At 37.1% G+C, this 17,107-nt stretch overlaps 1 protein-coding gene across 4 annotated transcripts in view; it reads left to right on the top strand.

The window, feature by feature from the left end:
• Window positions 1–17,107, top strand: part of plcb4b (phospholipase C, beta 4b) — a 52,155-nt gene that overhangs the window by 14,272 nt on the left and 20,776 nt on the right. For 3 of the 4 annotated variants that reach the window (XM_087813066.1, XM_087813065.1, XM_087813063.1), the window contains 4 exons: window positions 894–959; window positions 12,566–12,663; window positions 15,600–15,680; window positions 15,827–15,886. In XM_087813066.1, coding sequence (XP_087669192.1) covers window positions 12,580–12,663; window positions 15,600–15,680; window positions 15,827–15,886 — 225 coding nt within the window. In that variant the 5' untranslated portion in view covers window positions 894–959; window positions 12,566–12,579. The remainder of the gene's footprint in view (window positions 1–893; window positions 960–12,565; window positions 12,664–15,599; window positions 15,681–15,826; window positions 15,887–17,107) is intronic. The other variant, XM_087813064.1, reaches the window with a different exon arrangement.

Raw genomic sequence — 17,107 nt, 5'->3', positions numbered from 1 at the left:
CTTAATATGTCACATTTTGGCAAATAAACCTCTTAGGACAACTAACAACTGTACACCCATTGCTTGGGGAAAAAGACGAGTGTAGTGTCGGCAAAATACTTCTTAAGCAACTCCATACAGAATTTCTCTGCGTGACATGCCATGACATTTGGTCACATTTCTGTAATCTTTCTAGTAGTAAGTAAGTAAGTAATTTTTATTTGTATAGCGCTTTTCCAGACCAGGGTCACAAAGCGCTTAAACAATCAAAACAATATTCAATAAAGTATATACTTTAAAGAGCAAGATAAAACTGATAACACAACAGGAGTTCCAGAAAATCAACAACAAATAAAACAAATAAAAATGTCTTAAGATGTTTATTAACTGTCAAAGAACTTGAATTTGGAGAAGAAATTCTCTTTCTTTTATACAAAATTAGCAGGTTTTAAGGGTTATCTAACCACAAAATATATAACTTCTAAATTCATTCATACTTATTAAACTTAAATGAAAAAGAAAAGAAGAGTCCAGTGTAAACTTTACATAAACATGGAAGACACCAGATGTATTTTACTATGAACAGTTTATACCACAGGTCTTAGTATAAGTACAGTGTGTTTCACTTGTTCTGTGAGAGTGTAATGTTGATATTGTGATGACTTTACTGAAGACTTAAGCAGAGGTATGGCTAGAACACTTCTATCTGGCCAGATGCGTTGTAACATGTCAACTGGATAATCGCTCTATTTTCAACCTATATTCTACTTCCACATATACTCCACTGATGTTTCATGCCTAGAGGGTTAAAGTGGAAGTGAGGACCATTACTGACATATTATCAAGATTGTACACTAGTGTGTGGTGATGTACTCTCTCCCTCAACCACTTTTCTGTATTTTTTCTGCTTATAGAGTCGCCAAGTGCTTTCCTTCAGTGCCCCCTTCCCTTCAGTATCCAGCCCCAGTGTTTGTCACTCGGTAAGTACAATCATTTTCACCCACTCTCTTACATATACACTACCAAGGCTCTCGATGTTTTCCAGTCCTTGATTCTTATCGCAATACCTTCCACTGCGAATCACCCTCTCTGTAAAAACAGGTTTTTTGTCAGAGGAAATCGACATCAAAGTATCCGCATTAATATTTATCTTAGATGTGAAAAGTTGCCTATGGCCATAAAATGATGAACTTAATGCTCTTTTTTATTATTAAAAGCCCCCCAGAGCTTTTTAATTGGCGGCAAGGTGTTTACAATGTCGAAGAACAGTTTGCTGGCAGCTTTGGCTTTGTGAAACTGATGTTAATCTATGGTGAATATAAAAACGACTTACCATACGTATGATCTTGGTGCCTTCATTTAAAAAAAATACCAGTTATTTAGTCAAACAGTAGAACTCAAGTGTGACAAGAAAATTTACTTCTCAATCAAAATCTACAGAAATATCATGTCAAGAAGATTAAAAATGAAACTATTTAAACGGGCTGTCTGTGCTAAGGGGGCATTCCACATTTGGAAGTTTAGTTTTCTGATGGATGAATAAATAGATAACATCTTGATTAAGAGAATCCAGGTGCTAGAAGCAGAAAATGGGAACACAGAACTTAAAAAGTGGAGGACTTAAAAAACTCGTGCTGTTCAAGATGACTTTTTAAAAACCTAAAAAAAGCTTCTTATAGATATAAATTAGGGTTGTGTGTTGGCAAGAATCTAGTGATATGATACCTACCATTATACAGGAGCAACTATACTTATTATATTATACTTAGTTTATTGTGGTTGGTACTGTAGGTAAATATATCTTAAGTATCTCCGAAGTACCTGACTCTGGTGTTGCAGAATTCACAGATGGCATCAGCTTTGACCCTTGTGTCGTCTCTGGGTAAAGTCCAAAACAAACATGAACACCCAGAAGCAACACAAAGCATACCACAAGCACATTTATTTTAGCTCCTTCGGGGAACTTTGACTCTGAGATATCAAAAGGGACGTAAACTGCTGGAGTTGGCTGTATCCTCTCATTCTTAGTCAAAGCCGAGACAACGTGGGATTTCATTGTTAATAAACTTTATTGAAATATAAACCAAACAAATAATTATGATAAAAATATGATTTGAAAGCCCAAAAGATTAAACCTAAAAATGTTTTTATTTATTTATTGTTTTGGAAAAAAAAAGATACAGTGCTTTTGTTTATCGTTACAGTATCATGAAAAACATAATGTGATATTTAACTGTATGATATTTCCTCACAACTCTTATATATGAATATATATATACCTCCATTTCCTCCAGTTCTAGAATATTCTTTCATTTATCATTGTTTTGCACTTGTACATCCCCTGCCCCCCCCCCCCCCTGTCGACACACATGTCACATGTGTGATGTCTTACAAACAAGATAACTAAACTATGTAAAACATAAAAGTAGAAACCTGCTAGCATTCATTTAGGAGCGAAAAAACCTCTGTGTTTATCAGCCGGTCTTAAGCTTTTAAACTTTTGGACGGGGAATCTAGGGCGGCAACAACAAAAAAAACCTTAATTCCCGGTATCCCTCGGTGCCAATTTCACGGGTGTAATGCCTTTGACAGCAGTCTTTAACGTTTAGATATGTGTGTTCTCTGCTCAGGCCTGGAGGGGGTGTTTAGCCTGCAATGGCTACAAGTCCCTCTGTCACTATAAATACTCTCTGGGATCCCATTCAGAAGCTGTTTGTGTGTGTGTGTCTGTGTGTGTGTGTGTGTGTGTGGGCATATGCATGACGCCACTGCAGACGGGCGAACCAAAGGCTATTACTGGCCAGCCGGGTTGCTGTGGTGACCAGTGGTGCCAGAGAAGAGCAACATCTGTGAAGTGTTTTTAACAGTTTTTCCTCTTGTGTTTCTGTCCTTTTATTCTGCATCAAGTAGAAACAAACATCAATATATTTTCTCTTAAACAACCAAAAAACAGAACTGATTTCAAAAGCATCTTAGGTTCAGCTGTGTTTAATAGATCGCAGTCTTTCAGTCTTGTCTCCGGGGGGTTCGGGGACTCTTCTTCTGGATATTTGCCAATGGAAAGCTCACATTCTAGGGAAGCATTTAACCTCCGACCTCCTGGTGCTGCATCCATCCACAGCCCTGCTCTCTATATGGACATGTTCTCTCTCCTTTTGCTCGTTTCTCTTCTCCGCCTTATCAGTCGCTCAGCAGGGCACACAATCTTTTAATGGGGTACTTATTTGGGCAATGAGAAGAATCTTCTTTCTAGACCCTTCCCTTCCATCCTTTTAATCAGCCCCTTTAAGGAATCTAGTGTCTGGTATTTCCTAGCAACCCAAGTTGAGTCAATATGGGGTCACTATTAAAAAAGCTTGCCGGTTCTTGTGAAGAGAATCTTGAGATCACTATTTTGTCAAATCAAACGCCTCGTGATTCTCGTAGCTTAATGAACATCATTCGTTTCACAAATATTCCAAATCTTTTCCTCAGAGATATTTTAACCCAGGTCGACCCCCTTGAGTCGCGTGATTCACTCTATAAATCTTTGACCATTTTTGGAGAAGTGTTGGTCACTCAAGCCCTCTACGGTCTTTTGTGTAGTAGTCGGACAAACCAAACCTTCGACCTCCTAATCCGCTCCAAACGAGACCATCGCACACACAACATGGTGTTGCTCAGCATCGTAAGTCTGTGATGTAACTTGGTAATTTGGGGATAATTCTCCCTTTTTTTCACTCTGTAGGCATCTGTGCAGACGCGGCAGTTACCTAACATTCATGTTCAAGGACTATCTTGGTCACCTGTGCATTTTGAATGTAAATCACAGGTAACATTTTTCAGAAGAAGGCCACTAATTGGATTACATTGACTTTATTATTCCCTCTGGAGATCTCCTTCAGGATGAAGTCGTACCAAAAGTTTTTATATTTAGAAGTCCTAAAAAACATGTGTGTCTTCATCCAGTCCAAGATTTTGTGTATTTAGGAATTAGTAACATCACTAAAGCAGTTTCACTAGATGGTGCTTTCGACTCATCTTGTCCTTAAAGGGCAATAAATAAAATAAATTTAAATTTAAAAAATACATATTTATGTTAACATGGTGAGAGTTACTTCTGCCTTTAGGTGTTTTTGTAATGTGTACATTAAGCAACAAAACTTATTTTTATTAATTGTTTTTAATGTACAAAACGGGACTTTCAGGGGTGAGTATAAAATTTACGTGAGTCCTTGAATGCAACTCGTGTTTTTGTGACCAATCAGAGCAGAGTGGGCGTGGTTGCTTGGACGAGACGACTTATCAGCCAAAACAACGCATTTTAATTGGGCGGGTCTTAAGCGTATTTTCTAATATAAATATCTTTATTAAATGAGAGTTTTGTGCAAAAAAGGAACATACTGATAAGTATAATAAGGTCCTAGAACAATTTAAGACACACTTAAATTATCACATTAGGTGCCCTTTAAAAGTTCATGTGGCATTTAAAAAGTTTTAGATTCGGTTCATAACACAGATTATAACGGAGACCGTAGGCCAAAGAAATCTGCTGTAGGGCAACAAACCACTGGATTTGGGACATCCTTTTTTTTTTGTGTTTCGCGAAGACAAAATGTCTTTTTATGTATTAAGCTAAGTGATCACTTTAAGCTACAGTCGAAAATCAATGAAACCATTTACTATTGATAACTGTTCTGTAAAGACCAAAAAAACCGTGAAATAGATTTTTCTTTCTGCCGAACTAGCTTATATTTTGTAAGAATTTATTTGAATGAAGGTTTACTCTCTGTTACAACTGTTAACATATGTATCTGGCACATGCAGTTGCTCGTTGAATTATGCAAAAACAATCTTGCTAAATGACTGCAGGGACAAACGTTGGAAGATTGTGCTCCTGATTTAGGATAAACGCTTCTAATGCGTCGCTCCGACCACTCCACCTCATTACATAAAGGGAACTCCGAGGCCTAATGCCTTTTCTGAAATTGCGCACATGCTCACTCTCAGTTCTAAATACCACAATTGAGATTGTTGATATCCCAGGGACAGCCCTTATCCTAATCTCTTCGTGCTTCCTCCCTTTTTTTTTCTCTCCTCCTCTGAAGGGCTCAGTGTTCATGATAGACTGCATTGCCCTTTGGTCTGTTGAGCCCTCAGTCTGTCTGTCTCTCGCACACAACACTCACACTATTGGGTAATTACTCAGTTATAAGGTAAAGCCTCTGTCCATTAGGCCATGTGTTAAATTCTTTGTATAACTCAATTTGTCATCGGCTGGATGTGCATGACTATATATAGAGTTGCTGTGAGCATGCGTGTGTCCCAGTGTGGATAGTTGAACTAAGTTTTCAGCATCTGCCATCACAACTTACGGCAAACATCCACATGTTGTCAACATATCTATGTCCGAAGTGTGTTACCAGATGCGACACAAGACGGATGACCATGTTCATCCGGAGGGTGGGAAAGAGCATTCATTACGGTCATTTGTCATGGGAAACTATTTTTATTGAAGTGGTTCAGTGTCCGTAACCATAGTAACTCAAACACAAACAAATGTAGAAAAACATACTCGTGCGCAGCGCTTTTGTCGGACTGAATAAATAAAATGGTCCCAGTTCTTGATTTAGCTTTTCCTTAAATCATTCATTTATTTTAATTTTTCTCAAGAGGGCGGTCGTGCTATAAATATCAAACCGTTAGCTTAATTCCGCCACCACTTGAATAAATAATGGGTACATATATTCCTCGTCTGTCACACCTCGACATAAGAGCTACGTGGGTTTTAAAAAAAACACACTCGAGGGGCTTCAAACATAAATAAATGAGCCCACTAATCCTGGGCGAGAGATATTTACAGTCCGCAAACCGCCCCGGGGGCGAACCATAATCACTCGGCGACGAAAACGTGAAACTTTTCAAATATTTTTTACTCTCTTAATCCTAATATTCACAGAGCTTAGTACCTTTAGGCCCTTGTGTGCGTCAGTGAATATTGAGCAGGTGAAACCATTTGCTCACATTAAGACAAACACACACAGGATCTCCATCCTTGTTAAGGTAAGTACATGTTTACTCAAGGGTTTGCTGCACTCGTCTCTCCACAACCTGCCCTGCGATGGCCTCAATTTCGGATATGGGTCGTGTGTCGATACTGGAGAGCTTTTTAATGATTCTTTGTGTTTGTCAGCCTTCTTAGTATTTGTCAAGTATAAAAAGCAAACATTAACCCTAGTGCTAACTGGATAATAGTGACTATCCTTAATAATGTTATTAATTGCTGAAGGTCTTTTGCAGCAGCTACAGTTCCTTCTTCATTTTTAGCATTGATGTGTTAGAGAAAAAAGAAAGTATGCTTCAATATTAATTTTCGAAACCAAAGTATATCAGGATATTCGGTAGGGCTGTGTATTGGCTAGAATCTGGTGATATGCATCACGATACATTTGTGACAATACGATATATTGTGATACTGAAGGAACAACGATATAATTTTTTTTTTAAAGAATACTTTTTATGGTTTTTACAGCAAATAAATGAATAAAAAAGTGCTTGTATGAAAGTGCCTCTCAAAATATTAACAAAAAATAAAAAAAAACGTATATTAACAATGAAGTGCATTAATAGTCTTAAACAATCTGGAGCAACATGCAATTTCCAGTATCTATCAGAGTTTAATTTTTACCCATTTTTAACTTTTAAACATTGTTTTATAGCCAAAAGTTGCTGGAGCCTGGTGTATCCTTTGTTTTAAACTCATTGCTGCCATTTCGCCGGTTTTGTTGTTACTTTGGCAGTCCTGGAGGAAATCAGAATCCTTTATTTAGAAATGAAGAATGTTGCTAACTAGTGGCCAGATGCAACACACAAATGAATAAACACTGTGAATATTTGAGTGTTAATTGTCAAATAAAACAACAAATGATTGTCTTTTAAACACACGCTATTGAAAAAACAAAACATAAAATAACTTTGAATTAAAATAAAATTTTATTTCAAAGGTTTTAAAAAACAATAATATTGATACAGTGCTATTGAATATCGATACAATATCGGGAATTGAAATATTGCAATATATATATTCTTATATCCATATTTTAATACATCCCTAATATTAGGTATGGATGGGTTAATGAAGCTTTGTGAAGCAATCTCCTATTATTTAGAGCTCACTAGGTGGCGCCCTCAGTTTAAAAGTAATGTGAGCTTTTAACTGCTTCCCGTCCGGCGGGAGATCGATACAGACCAGAACATCTTGGTTAAAGAACTATCTATCCGTCTGCTGTCCAAATCATGAACATTTTTTAGTTAAATGTAATGCTTTTTTAATTTTATTTATTTATTGTGTTTTGTTTTATTAATCCCTTTTTATTTCATTGGTATTATTTCATTTTTGTATTCTGTAATACCGTCTAAATAAATTCCTGTGTTGTGTTTACAACACTGGAAATAAACGATTTCTGAATCAGTTCACAATGATACTGCGAGAATAGAGTATTTCAAAGGGATTTAAGATAAAGTTCTTGTCTCCTGAAATATGTAACACCTATAAATTGTTGACTCACGAAATACAGTTTTTGTAATACACAAGAATACAATTAACAAAGAATAATTTATCACTGGATGACTGATGGAGCTGTTTATGTTCATCTAGAGATGTGTTGGTTTTCCTGTTTTGTGCTTCTGACTGGGTAAACATTTCATTGAAACACAGTGTACTTTAAACATATTTAAGTAAACCTAGTATTGACGCCCACTGTCTGGAATTCTGGAGACTAATTTGTAAAAAGACAACATTTTTACAGCTTTTATAAGAGCCTTACCTTGAAACGATGAATGGTCTTTTATATTCTAAAGCTTCTTCTTTCTCACCAATAATTTTGAATAGTTCTTTGAGCAGTGACTTGTCAGTCAACATTCTAGTCTTGGTTGTGTGCTCCACAAGGACGTCGCAGACCTTCGAATCTGCAGACACTACATTGAGCCAGAGAGGTAAACATGGACACGAGGGCTACCTTGAAGATTTTAAGAGACCCCATGACTCCTTCATAATTGTAAAGCCGACCATATACGGTCAAGCAAGTAGAACCAGGAAATTTATTGTCAGACTCCGGCTTAAAAACCCACGTAAATAAGATTAATCATGGCATCTTTTTGGAGTTAGGTCTGTTTTTCTGCTTAAAAAGCCTCGGCATGACAAGACGGCGATGACAAGAAGATTACATGAACTGAAATGTAGATGTTGCAAATAGTTTTTACAAGCTTTTCCTCTAGTTCAGCTGGTTGTTTGAAGACTCAAACGAGTCGAAGCCTTTAAATAGCAGAGATAGTTGAGCTTGAAGAGGGACTTTTCTTGAATAGTGGTTAAAACCCAACCAAGTTCTTATTTATTTTTACGGAAGAGACGGTTTTATCCCCCTTTTTAAAGTACCTAAAAGCTCAATATACACTGAAAAATACATTAATTATAATGATGGTAAATTTAGCTCAAACTGCTTTAGCTTATTCACTTCTACAAGGGTCATGATCAGGATTTTTTCCTAAACTTGTGATAGAGGTGGTGGTTCACGGGTGAAAGAAAAGGATCAGATCTGTATCAAAATCTCGAAGTATCGTTTAACAGTCCGATCCAGCCTCTCAAATTTGGCCGAATTTGGAGCCGACCCAGGCTATGTTTGCACTGACGTCCTGCACCTGACTAGATGAACAAGCTGCAGTGGCTCACAGCAGAGGTTCTGCTGCAGTGTGAATTTTTGATTCATTTTAATTAAGCATCTAAAGAAGCACCAGGCCATAGAATGTGAAGAGTTTGATAAAACAAAGAGCAACGTAATGAAGCGATTTGCTTTGCTGGCTATTCTGCAGGGACAAGAGAGAAATCCAGTCGACTGAATAAAAAAATAACCAAAAACCTGCATCAATTTATTTAGAAGGATTGTCCTAAAAATGGTTAAAATTTAGATGGTTTTGTTGAATATTTATAACCACTGTACTCTCTGCCCTCCTGTAAGTATTTGTATATATTAATAATATTGTATATAGTTTAAGGTAAGGTAAAACTTTATTGATCCCTCAAAATAAATCAAAATAAAATAAGAACAAATAGATAATTTAATTATATTTCCAAATAATTAATCTATTTGATTACATTTATGTAGTCATATTTTCTCTTTATTCGAAGCATGACCATTAGTATCTCACAGTAGAGCAAGAAAGTAACAATTTTAACACGGATCAGTATCATTATTGGTCAAACCTCAGGTATTATTTTTAATAGTCAGTTGGCAGCATCCCTCATAATATTCACAAAAAAGGGTTGAATTAAACCATTGTTTTGATTTTTACTGAGCAGCATTGACTACAAGTCTAATGAAAACATTGTCCTTTAATGTTGTGTGGTATGACAAACCATTCTCTATAAAGGGAAATAATACCACTAATAAGTTACATAACTAGTAAATGCTCCAATGACTAAGTCAGTATCCTTGTTAAGCAAAAGTTCTTGTCCTTCACCTCACCAATATATCTTTCATCTTAATGCAATAACCAGCTGTATAGTATGATACAAGATACTGTATATGATGTAAATTCATCAGTGTGTATGGGTTTTTGTATCGTATGTAAATAATTTAGGATAAGAGCAAAAGCCCTCGCTGCTTTAGCTCAAGCTTATTTTGAGACCAGAGGTATCAATCTTTCCGATACACGACATGGGTTCGCCTCTGTGCCCCGATCGCATCAACGAGTCTTGGCCACGGCCCGCTGGCTGTGGGCACTCTTGGCTGGAACTAAAGGAAAAGCCTCATGAAAATTCACCGGTCACCATTTGACTGTGTCCTGAGCCGACCCGCCGTGGCTAGCTTACTGATGTAACCTAATTTTAGCTTATGAGGTGTGGGACCGCTGGGTGTTACCCTAGCTGCCATTGCAGATGAAAAGGATAGGAACAGTCTGCCTCCTGGGGCTCTGGACTCTTACAATTATCTCATTTGTAAGGTTTGGACGGAGGTTCAGATCCTACACAATTGTGTACACAAAGTACACAAAGTGTTACACAAAAGTGCACACAAACTCACAAGTTTGCCCTTTTAATTGGACTTTTACAATCCAAATTGATTCTAAAAACCAAGAGTTTGGTTTCTTTTAGGCAGAATTACTTTACTGTATGATTAGCTGAATAAATTATGTTTTGGAGTATGGGCAAGGACTTCACGATACAATACTGGGGTCACAATATGCTGATGAGATACTAAATATATATATTATACACAAAGATAAATCACACAATATTCCCTCATGATTCAAGAGGAAAATATCAAGTCACATTTAGCTGATTAAAAAACCCTTTTCCATTTTACTTTTTAAATACTGTAAATGAAATCTAGTAATAAATTCCCACATTCTTTGTTTTTATTTTCTCACCCATTGTGCTCCCTTTACCTGTGTACTCCAACTGCATCAACAGGAAAGTCATATGTAACGTCCTACTTAATTTGAATTCTTCTTTTTACGAACGAAAAACCAATCTTAATCTTAAATAGTCTAATAGTTGTGAGGTTTGGACTAGAGTTGGACCCAATCGCTAATGCAAACAATGGACAAAAACATCAAGAATTAAAAAAGGGTTTAATGACAATAGTTCATATAAAAACAAAAACAAAGTTCAAGTATCCATTTCACAGTCCAAAGAACTCCAAGCTCACCACAAGTCGTGCGGTGATTAAAAAAACTAAAGCGGACTGAAAAAACAATAGAGCGGTGATTAGAAAAAACACACGCTGGATGAATAAAATACTAAGAACAAGAAAAAATGTAATCCACAGAAAGGCAGAATGGAGAACGTCTGTTGCTGCGGGAGAGGTGGCTTTAAGCTCTGCTGCCGAGGTGGTGATTAGGTGAAGTGAGCAACAGGCGCCGTGGAGCTCAGGAAAAAAAAGGATATGCAAAACAAGTTTCGAAATATAATCATGAGACAAGACATGACAATAGTGATACAATTTCTTACAAATCTTGAGAACGTTTAGCCATTTGGGACCTTTTTTAGGTACATTTTTTACTAATAATCAGCCTAGACTTTCTTGATGGTGAGAGGCTTATACTAGATATTGGCGCCACCATTTGATCTTGACTCTCCTTATCAAGCTATTTTCTTCACTCATTGTCGTGCGATGACGGAATCCTGACGGCCTAAACGCTTTCCATCATCTGCCTGTGTCACGCCTGTGGCTTACAGTAGCCCACCCAGCGAGGGGGCTTTCTGTAGTCTCGGTCGATGTTGCATCTGCTCTGTGATCATTGCATCAAAAGCAGACCTCTCTCCCCAGTGTGCCCTGGAGCCCCTCTCCAGCCGGCCTCTGTCACACACAGCTGTTGATCCATCTCCTGCTGCCAGACACACATTTCATGACCACACTTCCTTTGAACCGCTTTTTTAGACCACGGCTCATCCCGAAATCAAACGTTTGTTTTATCAAATTATAGTTTTATTTCATCTCCAGCGACCTGTTTGTTCCTATATATACATACATGGCTCATATTCTTGTCTGTTGTTCGGAGGCTATTGTCATTAAAATGTGTTGAGCATTAGGCCAAGGATTCCTATTGAAGCCAAATCCCACCTCTGTCTATTCCCATAATGACTTTGTACCAGCTAAGCTCTCTGACTATATATAGTGTGTCACGTTCTCATATCTCTCTCGCTTTTACTCGACACATTTGAGTCTGACGTAAGAGGAGTCTATATGCGGGGAGTGTCATCTAAAAGATAACAGTTTTCCTGTCTTACCTGACTGTACACGTGCCGGTGTGTCACACCAACCAAACTCGCCCATATTTTTTTTACAAGTCTTCGTGGAAGAAATGTAACACAATGTAACACATACACAAGTTAGAATAAGGTAAGGTAAGGTAAAACTTTATTGATCCCTCAGGAGGTCTCCTTTGGGAAATTGTTTTTTACCAATAGCCAGCAATTTTTCATAAACAATAAAAAATAATACATTAAAAAAAAAATATGAAGAAGAACACAAAGAGGAAGAACAAGATGACACATAATGAATAACCACCAGATGTCATTTACTAAGCCTCAAAAAAAGACGAGGCCAAAAAATAAATTGGTTTCTAACAACTTCAAGTCAAATTTAAAACCTATTTATGAATTTAACTGGAACTTCTATAAAAAAAATAATTGACAAAGTTCTCTAAAATAGCTTGGGATTCAAAGCAACAATATGTAACATTTTGGCATTATTCATAATTTGTATTTTATTTTCTGGTTTATTTTTTAATATTCATGACTTATGTAGTAGCTGAGCTGTTATCTTAAAATCAAATTTACTGCATTGCCATTAAACGATTTCAAAAATAGTGGGAGCCAGAAAAACCTTTTCCAAACAAGATGTCCAAACAGATTGTGACTTAAAGAGTAAAAATACAAATAAAGCTGCTATTCTGTTGTGTGAGTTTCTTTTTGTTTGTAATTTTTTTCTGGTTTTGGTCAGTAAAAAAATTATATACATACATCCTTCTTATTTTTGCTGTGCGCTTACATTTTAGTAATGTGTATATATTTTTAACAGGATTGTGTTTGTTTTGTGTTTTTCAGGTGTGTGAGCAGTCATGACAAAATCCTACGAGTTCAACTGGCAGAAGCACTTGCCCAAGTTTATGCAAGATGGCGCCTTGTTTGACAGGTTTGATGAGGTAAAATCATAACCATTACTGGTTAAATTAAAAAAACATTTCTAATGTACTCCGAACTTACTTGACTCAACTGGATATTTGGAGACTTGATGCAAGGAGAAAGAGATTTAAAAACTGATTTACCCATGAAAATCCAAACAATTAAAGAGAAGGAGAAACCAGGGTTAATCTGGAGATATACGGTACATTAAACAGATACACTGAAAGTAAGAGCAAAAACGCGGCAGAATAAAAATTTGTGGTATAATTTAAACCAAAATTAGCATAGCTGTCAACACATGAAGAGTTGGAAGAACAAATACAAACTTGTGAAGGTTCAGTAACACACCAATGGACGAATATAGAAAAGGTTAAACCCACTAGAGAAAATAAGAACACTTTAGTCAACTTTGCCACACAGCAAATTGGACGGACGGACACCACGGACTGGAACCAGGAAACTAAGCCGATTCCAGCTGGTGTAAGCACCATTTCGGTCCACCCTGTCGTTACGGTCCGGGTACTTCCTACGTCGAAAATAATTTTCAAAATAAATTGCCCGGCTTTCATTTCCTGGTCTGATGACACACATGACTTTTTCCCCAGCGAATGTGTCAGGGCTATACTTGACAGCGTCGCTGATTTGCTGAACCATGTTCCACTAAAATTACACTTTTATCAGTACAATGCAATATAAACATTCAAGTGACTAAGAGGGGTTACCAAATAAATAAATGTTCTGATTATAAAGCAAAAAACAATTGAAATGTTTTAAATACTGTATCTTTAATAAATGGATTGGGTCACAGTTAAGACAATCAGTGTCGTTGTCACTTGTAGTCCGAACACATTCTGTTAGGACAGACACGTGTCTTTTTGCAAGTAGCCATGTTTAATGTTGTTTTAAAAAGCTTTTAAAAAGGCTTTTGCGGCTTGTGACGTCATCATGTAGGAAGTGCCAGGACCGTAAACCAACATCTCAAGAGAGAGAACAAGAGAAGTGAGAGACACTGTATATGCCTTCATTTTTTTTACTTCCTTCAAATATGAGTAATGGCAATTGAGTTTTAGTCCTTTTTACTCTATCTAACTACTACTACTACTACTCTAACTGTCCTACATATTAATTAAATTTGACAAACAGATTGTTTTTAAAAACAAATGCAACAAACGTAAGCAATCACGAATAGTTGTTTGAATATTGAATCTGTTGATGCACACTTTCCGCACATATTTTCGCGCACAACAGGGAATCCCCTCAGTCTTCAGTGGACGCCATCGTTCTTCCAGAAAGGAAGAGGGGCCAGGTCCCAGAGAAGCAGAATAAAACTTAAGGAAATGGTACAGAAAGGAATGATCAATCGCACAGACGTGTCTAAGTGGGGCGTGAAAGGGGGGTCGACATGCTTCTGAAGAGAGTCCTCAGTGTGTTGTTGGAGCCAAGCCTAAGCAGAGTGAAGTCTCTTCAAGATGTGTTTCTTCTTACTATGGCGCGATACAAAGAGAGTAGTATCCTCTTGACGTGAGCATTTTACACCCTCTTCCTTGAGTGATATGTTTACATTGAAGAGCCCAAGAAACAGAAACTTGTTATGTTTTCTGGTGTAAGAAACTAAAGTACAGTTGATGTTTTTTTTCGTTTCATTTTTTGGTAAACGTCCTCTGTAGAGGTGACAACTAAGCAGGCTGGATAAGCCCAATTGATTTCCATTGTGCAGAAGGAATTATTGATTATCTTCCTCAGGTCAGGAGAAAAGGAGTTCAGAGGTTACATTTTCTCTTCAGCAACCATAAGGCATCTGTTTTAGCTTTTGTCCCTTCGACCAGAAATCCATTCTTGGCGACAGGACTTGTAATTTAGGGGCATATACGGTGCATAATGAAGAGGAGGGGAACACGGAATCTTGCATCTGATAAAAGGCTTTGATATCTCAGTCAGTTATGAAAAGAAACAAATTACATACACTTGCGTCACGATGACACAATAGCTGAAGTAATGTAATTTATGCGCTTCCGTAGTCGCTTAATAATATTCAGGTTTGTAACGTTTGGATCAGTGTGGACTTAAACTGAGCTCATCAGGATGTAGATGATAAAAACTAACCGAATCTGGCGCTGATTGTCAGACATTCTTTCATTTCCGGGCACTCAGGTTTCCTCCCACAGAGATGGATTTTTCCTAATAGGTGTGAGTGTGTCCATGAATGGAGATATATCTCTGTGTGCTCTGCATCAGGTGGGGGCGACTTGTCCAGGTCCTCCCACACCTCTCGTTCTATCCACCGTTGATAGACACCAGCTGCGATCCTGAGGAGGGAATGATAGAAATAGAAAAATAAAGAATTGGCTTTGAGTCCAAATTCATTTTTCTGTTTGTTCCAACATGAAAAATTGGTGCAGAAAGGGGGAAAAACAACGCAACGTTTGTTTGGATTTATTAGGGCTATTGCGACCAAAATAAACAGATGTTTGTGTGTCACGCTGCTCCTTGTTTCTAATAAAAGAAGGTGACCTGGCAAACATTGTTTCTCCTCCATCCTCAGATGTGGGATTTGACAGTATTGTGTCAAAGTACTCAGAGTTTCTTGCAGATTGATTTTGGCAAAACGTTGTTTTTCATTAATAATCTTGTGTTCACCTTGAACCGCAACGAGTCTCTGTGTAAACGCCTGTAGAGACGGATCAGGTGTGCGTCGTTTACATGGCTGTGCTGCATGGAATGATGTTTGCATTCAGAGCTACATGTTTGTGACATTTATCTCACTCTTGTTTGCCGGAGAAGCGTTTGCACGCAACCACTGTGTAAATGGAATATATTTGCACATGTTTTTTTTAAATGTAAATGGTACGTCTCTGCCATCATAACCTTGAAGATGAAGGAGTAGTGCTACAGAGTTTTGTTTGAAAGTCCAATCATTTTTTTTAGTCGTGAGTCTAAATATTTTCTTTCTTTCCAGGACCCCTTCGTGTTGGAACCCAACTGCCAGGTGAAGGTGGACGAGTATGGGTTTTTCATCTCCTGGAAGAGTGAAGGAAAGGTAGGTTATTCTCATCTTGTGCTATATTTTAATAACTATGTATAAATATTAAGTGCTATTTATTAACAATATTAAATATATCATTGAAATATTTTAGATATTTCACTTCACTTTATTTTAATGTTTATATTCTGTGTCCCCTGAAGGAAGGCCAAGTTCTGGAATGTTCCTTAATAAACAGCATCCGTGTTGGTGGTGTTCCCAAGGTAAGGCATCAGATGTTCCTCTACCAGAGTTCAGTGCTCCCCCAGGATTTTAGGAAAGTGAAAAGCAAAAATGAATCATCAGAGATTATTGTTGAATATGATCAGCTAATTTTACAAAACAAATAAGGAGCTGAAAAGTACCAATAATACCATTTTTCTGTTTATGATTTGGTTTGATGATGCTAACAAATTTATACTAATAAACCTGTATAGTCTTTTAAGAAAGGATTTTCCATAAAGGTTTGTGTCGGCTTCCCATGTCTACTTTCATTTAGACAATGGAAAAAGCTTTTTATCTCCTTGTTTCTGCTTAAATAACTCCAAATGCACAAGCATTTTACCTTCAATGTCCTGATTAAGAGATTATTTTGCCAAATTAAGGATGAATAATTGCATTTGAATGATGGATTAGTCAACTTTTATGTTTAGATTAAAAGACATTAATGGTGGTTCGTCTGAAATCTTTAAAGTTTATGTTTTAGTTTTTGTTTTGTAAATTCAGTTTCAAATTTTAGTAACAGCAATAATTACATTTTTCAATACTTTTTAGAATGTTGATTAAAATGTGTGTTTGTTAGGTTTGAAAGAAAGAAAAAAATACTTATATAACTTATTTTCTTTTAGATCATTGATTATTATTGTCTAATAGGTGATGTATTTAAAACACTGTCTTTGCAATTGTTATCATTCTGCTAAATACTTGCTCGTAAACCAAGATTATTAGAAGAACCTTCTAATACACCAAGTGCTCTTCCTCCTTCTCAATCTTTGAAAATGACTGTTCCGTTGGAACTCACAGGTTTGTGGCTGAATCACAGGTGTTAGACGTTCAATCTGAAAGTGATAGATCCCGTCCTATTAGTCATCACATAGCCATTTGTTCAGAGATCTCTCGGAACACCATGTACGCATGCAAGATCCAAACACAAATATTGCAACCTGATAACAGCGTCCTCTGTTTGTGGCAGCTGATCTATAGAATCAACAGCAGGAACACGAGCCCTCTTAGTCACATCCTTGATTTAATTAAAGTGGAAAGATGAATGAGGTTAGCCCTTTGTTTTGTTGATGAAAAACAGTGGAGCCCATCGCCTTTTTTCAGTTCATTTAATTTAAACCCTTTATCTCAGGGGTCAAGATGACCTGAAGTCCTGAAAAAACATGTTTGTTTTATGCTCTTGTGTTGACTCTGGGTCAAAATGAACAACCTCCACCACTGCA

Source organism: Callionymus lyra, chromosome 17 (genome assembly GCF_982586985.1).
Source record: "Callionymus lyra chromosome 17, fCalLyr1.hap1.1, whole genome shotgun sequence".
Lineage (NCBI taxonomy): Eukaryota > Metazoa > Chordata > Actinopteri > Syngnathiformes > Callionymidae > Callionymus > Callionymus lyra.
Note: the sequence above shows the minus strand (reverse complement) of the source record. Positions and strands in the feature narration are given on the sequence as shown.